General features: G+C 43.0%; 1 protein-coding gene across 1 annotated transcript in view; it reads left to right on the top strand.

The window, feature by feature from the left end:
* The window catches only part of galk2 (galactokinase 2), a 97,419-nt gene that overhangs the window by 41,078 nt on the left and 36,082 nt on the right, over positions 1-20,259 (top strand). The window contains exon 5 of the mRNA XM_052040397.1: positions 483-629. Within this exon, the coding sequence (XP_051896357.1) occupies positions 483-629 (147 nt within the window). The remainder of the gene's footprint in view (positions 1-482; positions 630-20,259) is intronic.

Genomic DNA, 20,259 nt, shown 5'->3' with positions numbered 1-20,259 from the left:
TGGGATTAGTAAAGATAGGAACTTGATGATCAGCCTGGGCATGGTGTGCCAAAGGGCTTGTCTCTGTGCTGCATTGCTCAATGACTCTGAGGTTCAAAAAAAGTTCAAAACTTTTTGACAGTGCATCAAGCCAGGGCGTGTGACTAGCCTCTGACATGTTAGAATTATGGCTCAAATGTTGTGTGCATTGCAAGGCCTAATTAATAAAGATAAGGATGGCTTTTGCAAAGAATTTCTCACTGGGAGATGTACAGAAGGTATATTGTGGCTTAATGGGTAGATGTGCCCCAAGTGCGGGTGGCTCACTGCTGCCATTAATTCTGGGCCAAAATCCTTAATGTTAATTGTCTCTTATTGCTGCACATTGGGATTAAATACTTTATAAGAAATACATATTTAAAACTTCCACATATGAAATAGAATTTGTTTTATCTGCATAGATATAACATAACATTCCATGATTATTTTTTTCTTTGTGACAGGAACATTTCAACCTTCCTGATTCTACTGGAATAAACTGTATGGTTGATGGCACAATCCCAGCCAGCTCAGGACTTTCCAGCTCTAGTGCACTGGTGTGCTGCGCAGGTCTCATCACCGTGATAGCAAATGGAAAGGTCCTGTCAAAGGTATAAACTAGCTATGCATTTAATATAACTAAAATGAATGTTACTGCATATGTTGTTTATGAGAAAGTTGATTGATCAGCAGCAATGCACTTTGGATTTTTAATATATCAAGCACAGCATAGCAAAGGTACTTTACAGAATGCAGAAAGCAGTAACTGTAGATTTAGTGGTGATGACTGAGAGTTTATTTGGAGACCTTAGAAATTAAGGCCCTGCCCAGGGAAATGTTTTGACATCCAGCAAAGCCACAACACTCCCCTTCACCCCATCATCACCACCAATGGGCTCTTATTAAACTATTCAAAGAATTTGAATACTTGAGTGTTTCTGACATTGGAAAATGGGAAAAAATAAATTAGAATTTTTTGAAATAATTGAGCAAATTTATATAGATTTAATTGTTTAAGTAATTAACTAGTGATTTTAAGCATCCTTGAATGCTCGGGTTCCATTGGTTCAATACATTTTTATGGCTGTGGTATTGTACGTTTATAGCAGAATCAGACATTCAACGAAAACAGATTCTAGACCCCAAATTAATCACTTCCCAGGGTATTCCATGTAATATCATTTTTGATTTTGCTCAATAGCAAAAGCAAAATCTGTTGTGCAAGAACTTTTGTGACATTGCGTTGCTGAGCTAGTTCCTATTAAAAATGCTCTTAAAATAATAATAGAAAAAATTCACAAAAAAATATTGATCACCATCATTATCTTCCAGTAATCTCCTGTCTTCTGTTGCCATATCTACTTGTTCTCCATTTTTTCTGCTCACTGCCTACTTGATATCCTGTAATTCCTCTTTCAGCCTTCCACTATGCTAGAACGTTGTATGCCTTCTCTGTCTTCCTTTATCTTAGATCCAGATCTTGGGATCATTTCCAGAACATTTTTAGTCCTTGGCATAGACCATTTGTAGTTACCAAATGGAGAGTATGTTTTGCTGCCCATACAGCCTCAATGAAGATTACATTAATTTTAAACCTGTAAAAGGAGATGACCATATGTGCTATGCCAACTTAGGCAATTGTTGCAAATAATGAATAATGAATTTTCTTCAAAAAGTTAAACATTTACGTGTACTCCAAACTACAAAGAAGGAGGAAAGAAAATTAAAACGCACCAAACAGCAAGAGTAAAAGGAGTATTGCTGCCATACAGCTGAACAGATTATTCTGCTTATTTGATGAAATTAGACAAAATTTGTGCTTTCCATTAGGAGTGGAAAATCTGAGGCACAAATCTCTGACCTCACAGATTTTGTGAGAGACAAAGGGGAAAAAGTAAAAGAGAGGATCATTGTTACTGTTCTAATTTTCTAAAATACCAGTTCAGGTTTCCAGCATTTGCAGTACTTTGTTTAAAGAAGGTTATATTAATTTTACAGTATTGAGATGAAAATGTAGCATTCTTTAAAATATTTACAACAATGAATCTTTCAAATAAAGCATGGCTTCCTGTAAGAAAAAAATCGAAATGATCATGGCAAGCAAATATTTCAAGATAAGACATCATTTATTCGTAAAGCAACATTTTGAATATATTTTTTGAACATAAGACTTAATACACAAAGTAATCAGTAGGAAAGTCAATCCTAGAAACAGTTGATGCTATAAATCACCTATAAGATGCCTATAGGTAGTCAGCTAGTGGCAGCTACAGATAAGTATTGTCCTGTAATCAATGAATTCACTGATGCAAATGGTGTCTCAAAATTTGTGAACTTGTATAATTAATGCTTTTTGCTTTGCTTTGAAATATAAAAGGCAGCCAGGTTGAAAAGGCAGCAATGTAGGAGAAGATAGGAGAATGCTTTTAAGGGAGAAGATGAAAGGTGGGAGAAATGGTTTGCAGTTTGTAGTGTATGGGCTATGAAACAATTTTATGTAAGAGGCCCCTTAAATTAAAAAAAACATTGGAAAACCAGGTTTTTATTCTGAGTAAAATTGTTCAAACATTTTCAGCATTTTGTGAATTTGTTTTAAATATGGATGGATTGATGAACAGAACATACGTTACCCTTTTTCAATCTATTCAAGTTGTAAATAATCTAGAAAATTGTCTTTTTAAATATTCAGGACAAATTTATATACGTGGAAGTGTATGTGGAATTCTGTTACACAGAAAAGCAGCCTTTGTGTCAGACTTGTTTATTTCTTAACATAAACGAGAAATGAAGCATGTTGAAACCAGACTTGTGGCAAATCTGCATCAAACACTCTGAGCAATGCATAGTAGAGACATGAGAGCAAAAGTTAATAGATAACATCATTGCTTAATTCTGGTGGCTATGATGACAACCAGATAATGTCCCAGCTCCTGATGAAAGTAAGTGCCATTACCATACAACATATGTGAAATAACAGGAAATTGGAACTTAGCATGCAAAGTCGAAGCAGATGGTAACTTTAATTAGTCTCGCGTATAATAAGAACTAACTGTTTTTAGCTTTACCCAGAAGTACTTTTCCTGATTTATACGTACAAGGCACGCTATTCTGTTCCCTGTAAGGCCAGTAGCAGAGCTCATACTAAATTGTATTAGACGAGTTTTCTTTATAAATAATAAATTGCTTGCAAAAGCAGTTTTAATTTGAATATTATAAGAGCTGTAGACCTCATGGGTATAATAGAATGTTTATTAGTACTAAACTAATGTCATTGATATGTTTCTTACAAAAATTTTATACTTTTGAGAGGGAGGGAACAGGAGAGTAAAGAACGCTGACATCTTAGTGCTTCCATTGGATCTCTTTTAATTGCTTCATGCTGAAATGCTTGACAATATTTTCCTGGTATTTGGAAGCAAGTTCCAAAAAGTTTGGGTAGACTTTCACCGGAGATGTTTTCTTGCCTTATCTGTTACGTTTTTGTTCTGTGACTCAGTCCTGAATGGCTGACACCTCATTTTGATCCCTGGTTCTACATACCTTTTATGTAGAAGAAACATCATTTCTGCATCTACCCTGTCAAGTCCCACAAGAATTTTTACATATTTCAATGAGATAGCCATTCATTCTTTTCAACTGTACAGGTCTGGTCTCTGTCCCCTTAACCCCCACAACTCCCCCCCCCCCACCATCCCCACCTTGGGTGTATATGCAATATCTCAGGTTCAGTATTTTAGTATCACCAAGGCTCTGTTTTAATGCACATAAGATACCTTTACTTATGTACTCAAATACTCTTGCCCAATATACCATTTGAAATCCTAATTGCTTGCTGTACCTGCACAGAGGTTCATGGATAAGTGCATGCAAATGCCTCTGAACATCAGCATCTTTCAGTCTCTCGCTGTGTAAAAGATTCTCTTAGTTTCTAAATTTTTCCTATCAAAATACATAACTGCACATTTTTCCACTTTCTCCATTATTTCCCTACTGAAATCTCTCTGCATCATTCTCCTTACTGCCAGCCAATTTTGTATTATCACAAAATGGATATGTTACATTTGGACCTCTCATTTTAATCATTGATATAGATTGTGAAACTCAAGGGCCTCAGAATTGAATGCTTGCTGTCTGTTAGCAATCTTCAGACAATGTCATAATACCACTCTGCCTCAATGTCTTGTACTCCATTTTAGTTTAATAGCCTCTTCTGCTGCACCTTATCAAAGGAATGTTGGAAAATCAAAATATCACTCTTACTCATTACCCTTACTAATTCTAATAGTAACAAACGTTTTAAAAAAAAAACTCTTGTGGCGACTGACCGTCTAGTCGGGCGAACCGGCTCGGCAGTCGGGTCGCGCGGTGTCGGAGCGACGAGGCCCAAGATGGTGGCGGGCCTCGTCTTTCCGAGCGACGGGGAGAACCCGCGCGCGGGAAAGTCCTGATGACGTAGGACTTACGTCATTGCCGGTTTTTTGGGCGGGAGTTTTCTCCCTTAAAGGGCCCGCGCAAGGCGGGAAAATAAACCAGTTCTGTTTGGCAATCCTCCGAGTGAGTCTTGTTTTATTCTGCGGTAGCAACCGCTACATTGGTGACCCCGATGGTCCAAACGGCTTTTGGACCCGCGAAATGGACGACAGCGCAGCAGCCAACGCAGTGGCCCTCAAGCTGCCCACCTTTTGGACACTTCGGCCCAGCGTCTGGTTTGACCAGGCCAAAGCGCAATTCCACCTTCGGCAGATCACCTCCGACTCCACGAAGTACTATCATGTGGTTAGCTCTCTGGACCAGGAGACAGCCGCCCAGGTTGGAGACTTCATCCAGTCGCCTCCGGAGGAAGATAAGTACCCGGCTTTCAAAGACCTTTTGATCCGGACCTTCGGCCTCTCCCGTCGTGAGCGCGCCGCCTGCCTGCTTCATCTGGATGGCCTGGGGGACAGATCCCCATCCGCCCTAATGAATGAGATGCTGGCATTGGCCGAGGGACACAAGCCATGCCTGATGTTCGAACAGGCCTTCCTCGAACAGCTCCCCGATGACATCCACTTGTTGTTAGCTGACGCCGACTTCAGCAACCCCCGTGAGGTGGCCGCCCGGGCAGATGTCCTGTGGAGGGCCAAGCGCGAGAGCGGTTCGTCCGTCAGTCAAATCACCAGGCCGCGAGCCCAACGCCCGCCTCGCCTGGCCCCAGCAACCGAGCAGCCACGCCCCAGGAACGCAGATGACGACACGGGTGACCAGCTGTGCTTCTACCATCAGAGGTGGGGTGCGGAGGCCCGTCGATGCCGCCCACCCTGCAAGTTTCAGGGAAACGCCAGGGCCAGCCGCCGCTGATGGCTACGGCGGCTGGCCGCCGACAGAGCCTCCTCTTCGTTCAGGACAAGAAATCTGGACGGCGTTTCATCGTTGATACTGGAGCGGAGGTCAGTATTTTGCCCCCGACAGGCCGCGACACTCGTGACAGGCCACCAGGTCCTCTACTCAATGCCGCCAACGGTACAATGATACGGTCTTTCGGCACCCGTACCCTTCAATTACACTTTGGCGGCAGCCGTTTTACCTGGACCTTTGCCCTTGCCACCGTCGCCCGACCACTCCTAGGAGCCGATTTCCTTCGGGCCCACAACCTGTTAGTCGACCTGCGAAGGAAGCGGTTAGTTCACTCTAGCACTCTCTGGACCTATCCCCTGGGAGAAATCAGCCCACCAGCCCCGCGCCTGGACTCCATTTCCCTTTCTGGCGACGATTTCACCAAGCTCCTAGCCGAATTCCCGTCGATTTTGGCACCTTCGTTTACAAATTCTAGGCCCACACATAGGGTACGACACCACATCATTACCACAGGGCCACCCCTTCGTGCCCGACCACGGCGATTACCTCCAGACAAGCTCCGCCTGGCAAAGGAAGAGTTCCGTCACATGGAGGAGCTGGGGATTGTTCGCAGGTCAGACAGCCCCTGGGCCTCCCCCCTGCACATGGTCCCCAAAGCCACCGGAGGGTGGAGGCCCTGCGGCGACTACCGCAGGCTGAATGACGCCACCACCCCGGACCGCTATCCCATCCCTCACATCCAGGACTTCGCAGCGAACTTACACGGGGCCCGCATCTTTTCCAAAGTGGACCTCGTTAGGGGATACCACCAAATCCCGGTCCATCCAGATGACGTCCCCAAAACTGCGATTATCACCCCATTCGGCCTGTTCGAATTCCTTCGGATGCCGTTCGGCCTTAAAAACGCCGTGCAGACCTTCCAGCGGCTGATGGACGCGGTAGGCCGAGACCTGGACTTCGTGTTCATTTACTTGGACGACATACTGATCGCCAGCCGTAACCGCCAGGAACACCTTTCCCACCTCCGCCAAGGTGGATGCTATCCGCCATTTTGCCCGCCCCGACACAGTCAAAGGCCTACAGGAATTCCTTGGGATGGTCAACTTTTACCATCGTTTCATCCCTGCAGCAGCCCGTATCATGCGCCCTCTGTTCTCGCTGCTGGCTGGTAAGGGCAAGGACATCATCTGGACTGACGAGGCTGCGGCTGCTTTCGTTAAGGCCAAAGACGCCCTGGCAGACGCCACGATGCTGGTACACCCCAGGACTGACGTCCTGACTGCCCTCACGGTAGACGCGTCCAACACCGCGGTGGGTGGGGTACTGGAACAGCTACTCGAAGGCCGCTGGCAACCCTTGGCATTTTTCAGCAAACACCTTAGACCGCCCGAACTGAAGTACAGCGCTTTTGATCGGGAACTTCTAGCGCTGTATCTGGCGGTCCGGCATTTCCGATACTTTCTAGAAGGCAGGCCTTTCACCGATCATAAGCCTCTGTCCTTTGCCTTCTCCAAAGTCTCCGATCCCTGGTCAGCTCGTCAGCAGAGACAATTATCCTACATTTCCGAGTTCACAACTGACATCCAACATGTCTCCGGAAAGGATAATGTTGTTGCTGATGCACTTTCCAGACCAACCATCCACAACCTATCCTTGGGTGTCGACTACACGGCCCTGGCTGACGCACAGCAAGCCGACGACGAACTGCCCAGCTACAGAACTGCAGTCTCGGGTCTACAGCTCCGAGATTTCTTGGTTGGTCCAGGTTAGCGGACCCTACTTTGCGACATTGCGACTGGTCAGCCCCGCCCTATAGTCCCTGCAGCCTGGCGGAGACGTGTTTTTGACTCGGTACATGGGTTGGCGCACCCGTCCATCAGATCTACTGTCCGACTGGTCACCAGCAAGTTTGTCTGGCATGGCCTGCGCAAACAGGTCAGTGAGTGGGCCAGGACTTGTCCGCACTGCCAGATGTCAAAAATCCAGCGACACACCAAGGTCCCACCACAGCAGTTCGAGCCTACCCGTAGGAGGTTCGACCACATACACGTCGACCTCGTGGGCCCTCTGCCGGTTTCAAGAGGAGCCCGGTACCTCCTTACTATAGTGGACCGGTTCACGAGGTGGCCTGAGGCAACCCCCCTGACTGACATCACAACTGATTCCTGCGCCCGAGCGCTGCTCACAACTTGGGTCTCACGTTTTGGCGTTCCGGCCCACATCACTTCAGACAGAGGCATCCAATTCACTTCCAGTCTCTGGGCTGCATTAGCGAACCTGCTAGGGACGCAGCTGCACACCACCACGGCCTACCATCCTCAATCAAACGGGTTGGTGGAACATTTTCACAGCCATCTAAAATCGGCCTTGATGGCCCGCCTGAAAGGTCCTAACTTGGTTGACGAGCTGCCTTGGGTCCTGCTCGGCATACGCACTGCCCCCAAAGAAGACCTCCGCACTTCGTCAGCTGAGCTTGTATATGGGGCGCCACTAGTTGTCCCTGGGGATTTCATACCTGCCCTTCGGGACCAAGGGGAACAACCCCCAGCAGTCCTACAAAGACTGCGTGAGAAGCTTGGCACCTTGGCCCCGATTCCCACCTCATGGCACGGTCAAGCCCCATCCTGCCAGCCCAAGGAACTACGGGACTGTAAGTTTGTTTTCGTTCGCAGGGGCACACCTCGGGCGCCATTGCAATGACCATATGAGGGACCGTTCTGAGTCATACAGAATAACGGATCCACTTTTATTTTGGACATTGGAGGCAGGGAACAGGTTTTCACGGCGGACCGCCTCAAACCGGCCCATTTGGATCTGCAACAGCCTGTCGAGGTTGCCACGCCGCGACGCAGAGGCCGCCCCCCTAAGCGGCAGCTGGCACAGCCCACGGACCTTGGGGACTGTTTCGCCGGTTCTGGGGGGGGTTGTGTGGCGACTCACCGTCTAGTCGGGCGAACCGGCTCGGCAGTCGGGTCGCACGGTGTCGGAGCGACGAGGCCCAAGATGGCGGCGGGCCTCATCTTTCCGAGCGACAGGGAGAACCCGCGCGCGGGAAAGTCCTGATGACGTAGGACTTACGTCATTGCCGGTTTTTTGGGCGGGAGTTTTCTCCCTTAAAGGGCCCGCGCAAGGCGGGAAAATAAACCAGTTCTGTTTGGCAATCCTCCGAGTGAGTCTTGTTTTATTCCGCGGTAGCAACCGCTACACTCTCAGATTTATCAAACGTAACTTTCCATTCACATACTTACGTTCACTCTGTCCAATCCTATTGTTATTTTCAATGTGTCCTTTTACCACTTGCTAAACCTTAAATTCTGGCTAACTGGTTTGTAATTCCTTTCTTTCTTTCTCCTCCCTTTCTTAATTAGCAGGATTACATTTGCCAATTGTAATTCTGGGGTAACTGTTCCAGAATCTATAGAATTTTGGAAGATGACAAATAATGTATCTATGATGTTAAAACTTTGGGATACAGATTATTAGGTTCTGGGGATTTATCAGATTTTACTGTCGTCCTGAAATTAAGTTTTCACTTCTGTCCGTTGTAAAGTAACACAGTGCTACAAGGTTGATTCGATAAAATGCATTTATTAGCAGTGCACCGCTAAGGAGAGGTCTCTTCAGCACTCTCTTTAAGAGTCGCTTCCAGAGGTCTCCCTGTACAAAGGAGCAGACAGAAATTTATACAGATATTGTCACGCACACTTAATGCATGCGGCGCCGCGAGTTTCAGTCAGGCCACAGAGATCCCGGGACAGACTTCGCACCTATTGTCCAGCATAATTGAGTTATAATCAAGAGATTCAAAGACGGTTATCACCCCTCATTGTTTAGGACAAGCTTCCCACTCGTTTATTGCACCCAGTACCCTTATTGTCTAGCATACCTGGTCTGAAACCAAGGTTCCAGACACAATTAACACCTTGTCTATTGAGTCAGCGACTTGCCTGCTCTTGCTTGCGAGGTATTTTTCCATCAGCTATATGTATAGTTACAGTTTTTTAAACCCTTCCTCATTCCCTCTTTTTATCATTACATGATAATCTAGAGGGGTGCCAAGAATGGGGCCGAGAGTTTATTAATAAGGACCTTGCAACAGGTACTTAAACAGACCAGCACCTCACAGCATACTATTATAATAACGATTAGCCCCACTGCTCCATGCAGCAGGTATGATGCCCACGATCCTTCTAGTAGCCACCCCAACCAACCCGCCCCTCCTGTAAGTCCCTGCCTAAAGCTATCTACTTGCTTCTGAATGTCCTGAATGGCATGGGAAATGTTGTAGGACTTATCTCTCGCATTGGTGACACATTTGTCCCCTACTATGGCACATGTTCCTTCTTGCTGAGCCAACTGGTAGTCCACAGCATACCGGGTCTGCTGGGCATAAAGTCGAAGCTCCACCAGTTCCTGGTGCACTGCCTCCAGCCCCTTTACTGTACTGTTTCCCAGCAGGGCCAGTCCACAAATAAGGTAGTTCTGGTTTTCTGCAGCTATAGTTCCTGCCGAACCCCCCAGAGAGAGAGTACCCAGAAACCCATAGCCTAACAACGATAAGGGAGATCCCAACATAATAGGATCCCTCCAGTCCTCACAGAACCCCTCACTAACTGACCACACCACAAGTCTTCATCGGACGTGAGCCTTCTGGGGGGCAGGGGACCGTGACCAGCCCAATTGTTCCCATTGCAAACCAGGCTGGCAGAGTGGGGGTGGCAGTAGTGTAAGTAACATTAAAGAGGAACACATACCCTTCCTTAGCCGGGTAACAGGTTACATTACCCGACTGCTGTGGACTAAGCATCTGAGAATACCAAGAGATTCCAACAACATTTCTCCCATGCTCTCTCAGATAATTCTCCTTGGTTAGCCATTCTAAAGAGACATTAGACAATTTCACATTGGTCCCGTTCCCTTCCCCACAAACCCATTGTTCCCCTGCAAGTAACGTCACACACCTAGTGGCAGCGCACTCACACCTAAACCATCACCACCACCGCGCCCCCCCCCCCCCCTAAATCCACATTTTCTCTCTGTACGACTAGTGGTGGCACATGATATCGTGTGCTGTATGGTCGCTATCCTACAACCCCATCCTTTACCAGTGAAGCAGCAGGAGAACGACTGGTGGTTAGTTGTGCTACTGGGACCTGTTACTGTTCTTTGCAAGCATTTACCCGGCAGCACCCTCCCGTAAGTTCCCGTCTCCCCAATACACTTTGTTTTTGAGTGTTCATACTTTAAGAGGGCCCTGGGACTCCAGCTTGGTGTGGCTACAAAAAGACCTTCCACTGATTCTGCCAAGGGGTAGCAAACAGTGCGATTCCCATGTAGCTGCATATGTGCTTTGTAAAACAAATTATCCTCTAATGCCCACGCAAGGGTACTAGTAATGGTAAGGAGTCCAAATCTAAGAAATATCATCTTTCTTCCAGTGGCCATCATTTACAGTCACTCAGATGAATCCAGCATTCCTGGCCCTGTACTTTTACGGCTGTAGGAGTTTGGAGTAGTATCTGGAAGGGGCCCTTCCACCGAGGTCCCAGTTTAGGGCACTCCCAATCTCATATCAGTACCGAATCTCCGATTTCCAGGTCAGGCAGTTCCACGTTCTGTCCTTCCAGTGGTTTAAAGGCACTCTCCACCTCTGAATGAAGAAACTTTAGGGAGGACGCAAGTTGTCTGAAATACCTTTGTAGTTCATTCCCCATGATATTAAGGTCAACCTGGGTGAGGGGCTGGGTGTCAGTGTCCCATGGGGTTCTTCCCAGACGTTCATAGACGATTTCGGCAGCTGACACCCCGGTGGCCGAGTGGGGGGGGGGGGGGGTAATTCTCATGTGGTATAATGCTAAGGGGAGAACCTTCAGCCAATTTAGACCTGTCTCTGATACTAATTTAGTTAGTTTATTCTTCAGGGTGCTGTTAGCTCGTTCTACTACACCCGCTGCCTGAGGGTGATGGGTGCAATGGAACTGCTGTTCGATATGTAGTGCCTTGCACACTTCCTTATTTATTTTCCCTATGAAGTGGGGACCATTGTCTGAACTTATCTGTCAGGGTACCCTAAACCTCAGTATAATCTCGGTAAGCAATAACTTCACCACCGTTGACGCCTTATTGTTGGTGGTTGGAAAAGCTTCAATCCATCTACTAAATACATCAACGATAACGAGACAGTACTTATAACAATGTCTATGCGGTAATTCAATAAAGTCAAGTTGTATACATACAAAAGGACCACCTGGCAAGGGGGTTTTGCCCTGGGGTGCACCTCACCCCTTTCCTAGCATTGGTTTGTTGGCATATCAAACATGATCGTATTTTGCCTTGTGCTGCTTTCTCCAATCTGGGGTTCCACCATGTATGTAGTAAAATGTTACTCATTACTTCCACTATTTTCTCCAAGGCTGCTTTTTTTTATACTACTACTAATTTCTCTCAACTCTTCAGCCTAGACCTGCTGTATTCCACTGTTCCTGGGAGATAAGATACTTCATTGGTTTTAAGGTGCTACGAGGAATCTGAAGTTCATGAATGGGGTGATTTAAATGCAGATTATTTACTGAGGAGAAGTATGGGAATGGAAACGAATGGAAACACAACTAACCAAGTGGGACCTGATGGTGTGGTAAAATAGATGAACAACAATTGCATCTTCAGCACTTGCATTTGTCCCCACAACATTAGACCTGAAGTTAACTGTTTAATTCCCTCTGTTATGCTCGAGTGGTCCTATCTTATGTAAAAGATGCCTTGGGATTCTCTTTAATCCAAATTGCTAAAGTCATTTCATGACCTTTCTTAGCCCTCCTGATTCCCTATTTAAGTTCCCCCCCCCCCCCCCCGCTTCCTTTATATTCCTCAATTTCAGCTTCCTGAACCTCTGAAATGCTTCCTTTTTCTTTTTGACTAAATTCGCAACATCTCTCATCACCTAAGGTTCCTGAACCTTGCCATCCTTGTCTTTCTTCCTCACAGGAACATAGAGTTTGGAATCAATGTTGAGGACTGTTCCCTCCCACATGTACACTACTGCTTTCTCTCTATTGCATCTACTTTTCCAGTGGAACAGGCTGTACCCAGGGTTTGTGATGATGGAGTTTGGCACATTGCTTTTAAAGTATGATTCTGTGAGGTAAGACTATGTAAGGCTGTTTCTTAATTAACCTGTGGAGCAGCACTCCCAATTTAGACATCAGTTTCCAGATGTTTGTGACAAGGAATTTGCAAGAGTGACTGGGCTGGGAAGTAACTTTGCCATGTTTGAATTCTGAGTTCAGTGTCTAGATCAACATCTGCTGGTCTTTCTGGTTTTATCATTTTTCCATTTTAACCTACTGTAATAATGCAACTGAGCAGCCTGCTCTGGCAGTTAAGAGTCTACCACGTTGCTTGGGGATTGGAGAAACAAAGGTTAGACCAAGTGAGAATGGTACATATCTTTCCCTAAAGGGCATCAGTGAATAAGATAGTTTTTTTTTACACTATCTGGTAATTTCATGGTGACTCCAGATTATTGACACAATTTGAATTCCACAGCTGCTATTCTGGGATTTGAATTTGTGCTTCTAGGTTGTTGATCTGGGTAACTGGTCCTGTAACCTAATCACAACACCACCACTGTATTAGCAAGGAGTACAAGTTAGATGCAGCAGAAGACCACTTGGTCCTTAAGCCTGCTCTGCCATTCAATAAGATAATGGCTGATCTGCTTTGTACCTCAACTTTGTATTTCCACCTAACCACCCCCCCCCCCCCCCCCCCCCCCCCCCCCCCCCCCCCCCCCCCCCCCCCCGGTGAACTTTCAGCTCCCTGCTTATAAAGAATCTCTATCTAAAAAACATTCAAGGAATCTGCTTCTGAGGGAGTTCCAAAGTCACACAATCCTCAGAGAAAAAAATAAATTACCTCATCACTGTCTTAGGTGGGAAAATCTAGAACTGGGTGTTATTAAATGTTGACCCCTAGTTCTAGAATCTCCCACAAGAGGAAACATCCTTACTATGACCACCAAGACAAAACCCCTGAGTATCTCTTCTAGCAATCAAGTCTCCTGTCACTTTTATATAGTCTTGCAGAAACAAGCCCAACTGTCCAACCTTTGCTCATAAGACAGCTCATCCGTTCGAGGTATCAATGAAGTAAACCTTGAACAGATTCAAACTCCTTTACATCATTCCTGAAATAGAGACCAATATTATATATAGTACTTCTGATGTGGTCTCAGCAATGCCATGCTCCCCACTTTTGTATTCAATTTTTTTTTACCAATAGGCAATAACACTGCTAATTTTTTTTCTGCTGTACCTGCATACTAGCTTTTTGTGAATCATGCACACCCACATTCCTTTGCACCTCTGAGTTCTGCAGTCACACACCATTTAGATAATATGCTTTTTAAAATGTTTCTTGTCAATATATGCAATTTTTCATTTTTCCACATTGTACTCAATTTACCAGATCTTTGTCCACTCACTTAACTGATATATGGCCCTTTTGTATCCTCCTTATTCCTCTTCACAACTTAATTTATATATGTCTTTGTGTCATCAATAAGTTTCACAGCACAATTTGGTGCCTTCATCCAAGTTATTTATACAAGTTCTAAAAAGATGAGGCTACAGCACCAATCTCATGGCACAGCACTCTTACACCTTGGCAGCCAGAAGAAAAAACATCTATGTCTTCTCTCGGTTTCCTTCAGTGATTGCAACAGGTACACACATATCCATACTGTCTTTTCTTAATCTGAATTATCTAGTCCTTATATTTTCAGTGGTGGGAAAGTTTCTAGAGGGAATTCTGAGAGGCAGAATCTATCTGCATTTGGAAAGGCAAGGACTGATTAGGGATAATCAATACGACTTTGTATGTGGGAGACTGTGTCTCATGAATTTGACTGAGTTTTTTTGAAGAGGTAGTCAAGAGGATTGTCAGGAGTAAGGCACTAGATGTTGTCTACAAACAAGGTAAAAGCATTCCAAGTACCTAAAGCAGAATTATGCCCTCCACAGAAATCTCATTTCCTATTTTGATTGTCAAAATGTTAGCACTGGTTATGAACTCATGATCTCAAGTTTCATTCAAAGAACCACAATTCATAAACCATCTGAGATCTTAAATCTAGCAACAGTTCATATCGAAGTCTAACCTACTTCATTTTAACACTTCACCCAGGGTGATGTTACCTGTTTTTTCATGTAATGCTTTGAAACAGGCATATATTCTAATTTATCAGTAGAAAATATTAACATGGTTTGGCCAATTATTATGAGTTTATTTCTTATAGCATAACTATTGAATGTTATAATGGGGAGTGTGACATGTCATTTCCTTTAAGGAATATTTAGCTTGGATATAATGAATCATTGTGGAAACAGTATCTGAGAATTTTACTTCGTTACAATGTGACTGGATAGAAATGACCTTAAATATTTAGTGGAATTAGATGTGGATTGGTGAACACAGATGAAATATTTATCTGGCTCGGTGATGTTGGTATTCAAGTAAAACATGGTTAAATTTCATGTGACTCAAACATCTTCTGTTGCTTTCATCATGAACATTTAATCTTGATGGCAGGAGGGATGAGAAAAGGTGAAGGAGATGCAACACCTGTCCTTTTCACCTCTTCCCATCCCACCATCTAGCGACGCCATCAGTTTTTCCAGGTAAAGCAGCGATTTACTTGCACTTCTTCCAATCTAGCTTACTGCATTTTGTGCTCACAATGTGGTCCTCTCTACATCGAAGAAACCAAATCCAGAAGGGATGGTCACTTTGTGGAGTATTTGCATTCAGTCCACAGGATTGATCCTGAGCTTTGGTTGCCTGCCACTTTAATTCCTCATCCCACTTCCACTCTCTCCTATCTGTCTGTGGCTTTCTACACTGTTACAGCAAGGCCCAATGCAAACTTAAGGAACATCTCATCTGGGCATCTTGCAGCCTTCTGGATTCATTATTACATTCTCCATCTTTGGGTAATTTGCTTTCTTTCATTCTGTCAGTGTCAGAACTGGCCATTTCTGCCAGTCGTCTGTGTCTGATTTTGATTCAGTTTTTCTTTCCTGCAGTCCAGCTTGGTGAGCATGTCCCATAGCTTTACCGTTGACAACGTAAATCATAGATAAAGAAGCATAATCTGATCCTAACTGCCGTATTAATTAATTTGGTCTCACTCTGTCAGAGATATTCCCTGTGTTCTACCCATTCCTCCTCCAAATTTTCTGCTAGTGAAAAGTAACTTATTTTCTCTTATGTTCTGATAAAAGATCATGTACCTGAAACACTAATTCCATTTCTCTTTTCACAAATGCTTCCTGACCTACTGATCCTTTCCAGCACTTCCATTTTTTTAAATAAAGAATAATTGTACTTGCATCTTTTATTTGCTAGCATTCCTCTCTTGAAGTAGCAGCCTCTTGTTGAATCATGATTTTATGATTGCCCTTTCCTGGTTAGTTCTTAATATTAGAGTAGGAGGAATGAATATATCAGAGCCAAGCCTGGTCCTTATCTCATGACCATCCTTTCTGGATCTATCTATGGATCTAAGTTTAGATATACAAGTTATTTTTCTAGTTTCTGCCACTAAGGTCAGTAGTACGTCCACTGGAATACAACTGAGATCAGCTATCTCATCACACCCTGAGGATTGAATCTGTGTCCTTATGGCATCTAGTACTTGGTTACAAGCCGTTTAGTAGATTATCTGGCAAATTCAGAAATTCAAGTTTGGCAAAAAAAACATTTAAGTTCTGAACCTAAATGCTTTTTCTTGTAGTTTTTTTCGAGTTTTTTTTTGTACTCATCTTAACCTATCTTTTGTGATCCTTTCCTCTTCCAAATTACAATCTTTAATCTGTCTTCATCCCCATATTATGCATTGAGGCATTTGAAGTTGGCTGAGAGTTGGTTATAATTGGTAATTTTTCAGCCATATGGAGTTTATATATTGAAGATGAGTTTGGCTTGCATCTCTGATGCCGTCATGTCAAAACAGGATACTGATCTGCAAATGTTTGATATTTGCCCTTTAAAAATTTATGTTGATAATATAATGTAATGTAGCCTTGAGATTCAAGGTATCTAGGGGATTTTCAAACATATTTTCAAGAATTATTTTAATCTGCCATAAACTTGAAGAAAAAATAAAGCATATTGTAAATTGTAGGCATAGAGCAGGACAAAAAAATCTATATGTTGTTTAATGATTCATAAGATTGTATGTCATTTGAAAGAAAATTAGTAACTGAATTGTGTGTCTTTGATGTAATTAGAAAATATTAACTTTTCAATAGGTGTAGTTGAGTGGTTTCTTTAAGTCTGGTGCTGCAATGGGAACCATTCAAATTATATGTATTAAAGCTGTGACCTATGGGAATTCAGTACATGTTTCTGATTTCTTTGCTTGTGCTGACCTTTAATGCTTTTTAATACAAAATTATAACATTTTTAACGTTTTGTTTAAGTTACTGCACTACAAAGTGTTTTATAAAAGTAATAAGTATAAAATATTTGCCACTGGTTTCAAAATGGAAATCTCTGCAATTGGCCCCTTTTAAATTGCCCACATATCTCAGTAGCATTAGTTACATTTAGATTTGCCCTGTGTGTACACACAATCATGAGGAAAATTGTAGGATAATGCAATTACATGTGACTTAATCCAAAACAGTGGGTGGCCTTGTTTTTTTGGGTAATTATCCAAGGAATCTACTGCACTGGGAGAACAGTTCAGCTCTCTCTTCAGTGGTCATTCTCACTGGCGAGAAAGCCTTGGCAGGTTGAAAGCCCCAGAGAAATGCATTTTTAATATTAAATTAGAGTAGTCACATTATTTCATTTGAATTCAACTTAATATTGGCCAGTCAGAACTCTTTACAAATAATGGGAAATTCTCTTAAAATTTTATGGGTAAACCTCTTCAGTAACCTTTCATCTATGTTGTCAAGGATTGTGTTTTTTTTTATTTTCCCATGGATTGGTTAAGGCAATGTTTAAAATATTAATTGAAATGTATGTTGAATTCATTGCAATCCATATTGTTTAGTGGTTATTCTTCTGGACTAGTATTACAGAGACACAAATTCTAACCCACAGTAGGGGAATTTCAGTTTAATTGGTTAAAAGAGATAAATCTGACATGCAAAGATGACATCAATAATGGCTATATAGAAGCAAAGTCCGAAGATGCTGGGAATATGCCAGTAATGGTGACTATTAAAGTGTTGTAAAAAATCTATGTGGTTCACTAATGACCTTTTGTGGAAGGAAATCTGACATCCCACTCAATCTGGCATATGTGTGTCTCATCAACCACGGCCATATGCTGGAATGCTATCTAAAATAGCCAAGCCAAGCAAGCCACTCAGTTAAATTTAGAATGGGCAAAGTAAAATGCCCACAACTTGCAAAAGAATAGAAAAAATCAAAATTGTGAATTAATACCCAATTGCCCCACACCTGCATTCAATACCTCTGTAAAGAAGAACTTGTTGGACAAATATCATCTGACCTGATTGACAAAACCTTCTGAGGCTTTATTCTACAATGCTTGTATCTGTCTCTGACATTTAAAGATGTTCAAAAACTAAAAATCAAATCATTAAAAAATTACTTAGAAGCTTTTCTTAAAAAATATCCTAAAAATCACATTTAAAATTGCAACATTAGAACAAACATGTATTTTTATTTAAAAAATGTAACACCTTTTGCCATCTTTTCCTTACAATGTGAAATCTGTATTCTGATGAATGGGCTCATATCCCAAAAGAGATCCATGAGCAGGTTTTCCTGCTTATTTGCTGGGGGATTCCAAGATGTTTGTGCAGTCCCAATGAACACCGTGTGGAATACATAGCAGAGCCGACAGAAGTTTGTAAGCAATTTTGGGATTTACACACTTGGACACATGCTGAAGTCCCAATTTTCTGATATTAATGCAGCTTCACTGTAGATCTCCCAGTGAAATGCAGCAATAGCTGAGCCATTGTTTTGAGGCTAATAAATTCTGATTAGAGTGGGGAAAAAAAGATTATTACTGATGATTTAGTCATGTGTATATTGCAAGGATCACATACAATTTTATAAAACTAGTAGCCGTGGAACTTGCCACAGAATTAAGGGTTTTCTGCAGAATATTAAATATCTGTGGAACAAATGAAACAAACATAGCTAACCAGTTTCTGATAAACTATTTCCTGGATGAAACTGAAAACATTACGCTCTAGAATGTAAAGTGCATTCCACAGATCCGTCCCATAGATCTAAATGGAGATGATCATGGGTAGAATTTATCATTGATGGCACTGGAAAGTAATTTTGAATGTAGAGTATGCAAAAAAAATGACAACTTCTAATCAGTATTTCTAACAAATAAAATGGGGCAACAAAATCTGCCAATGTTATAATACAGTAAAACTCCAGTAATGTGACACACTTGGTCCAGATTGGCAGAGTTTCTGGGCAATTAGATGTTATTCCTATTAATGCCCCAATGCACTTACAATTCACGTTTTTTTGATGTTGCAAGTATTGTAATAAGTTTTCCAGTGAACCTGGTAAGTGTAAACAGTGCACAGGAATCGGCTCCCTGGTGCATTTCGGGGGAGTCTAGGAACAGGGGCCTCAGTGAGTTTCAGGGGAGCCTGGAATTCTTACTTATGAACTAGATGCTGAACCATTAGCGGTTAGCGTAACGCTATTACAGCACCAGTGACCTGGGTTCAATTCCCGCCGCTGTCTGTAAGGAGTTTGTATGTTCTCCCCGTGTTTGCGTGGGTTTCCTCCGGGTGCTCCGGTTTCCTCCCACATTACAACAGACATACGGGTTAGGAAGTTGTGGGCATGCTATGCTGGCACCGGAAGCGTGGCGACACTTGTGGGCTGCCCCCAGAACACTAAGCCAAAGATGCATTTCACTGTGTGTTTCGATGTACATGTGACTAATAAAGATATCTTATCAGGATTTCTGAATAGTGAGATGGCGTACTATCGGAGTTCTACTGCATTAAGAGTTAAGGAGCTTAATAGCGTTCAGGGAGTGGCAATATCTGTTTTGAGCCTCATCCCATCATTCTTATTTTTCTCAGGGACATGATTCTACTTGCTAGTACCCTCAAGGCTCAAGATATCTTTGACAACTTGAGCACTTTGTGCATCTTCTCCTGTGCTATGATATTCTTTCTTTAATACAGTGTTTAGATCATGCACAGTACCTAAGATGAAGATAAGTCAATGCACAGTATAATGTCAGCACCATGTACTATGACTAATCCTATCACTTTGTTCTTGTCAGTTTGAATTTAATTTGACATTATCAGTGCAATTTCCAAACAACATTGTTTCATTTACATAGGGTGTGATTTCCCCTTGGTTTGTGGTTCTCCTTTTCTCCTACCAACCAATACTAGTGTAATTGGGGAAAAAATGTCACTTTAATCAGTATTTTCATTTCCAAATCATTGATTTTCCAAGCTCTGCACACCTTCATTAAGTACAAATCATGGTGGTCCTGCTGAACTGTGGGAGGAGGATTACTAATGGAGCACTGCGCTATCGAACAGGCAGTAAATGCTTTCACTGACATTGTGGAATATTTTTGATTAGTTCTTTGCCTATGAAAGGTTTTGATCAGGAGGATGGTGAGAGAACCACAGAGGAGGGGGAATGTTTCCCTGCAGCAAGTTGTCATGATCAGGAATGCACTGCCTGATAGGGAGCAGATTCAAAAGTTTTTCAAAAGAGATTTTGAGGAAAAGGTAGTGGAGACAGATGTAATTACAACATTTAAAAGGCATTTGATCAGTACTTAGACAGCAAAGGCATAGGGATCTGTGCCTAAAATGGGCAAATGGGTTGATCACAGATTGGCATCACAGTAAGCATGGATGAGAT

This window comes from Pristis pectinata, chromosome 28 (genome assembly GCF_009764475.1).
Source record: "Pristis pectinata isolate sPriPec2 chromosome 28, sPriPec2.1.pri, whole genome shotgun sequence".
Taxonomy (NCBI): Eukaryota; Metazoa; Chordata; class Chondrichthyes; order Rhinopristiformes; family Pristidae; genus Pristis; species Pristis pectinata.
This window is presented reverse-complemented; position numbering and strand designations above follow the sequence as displayed.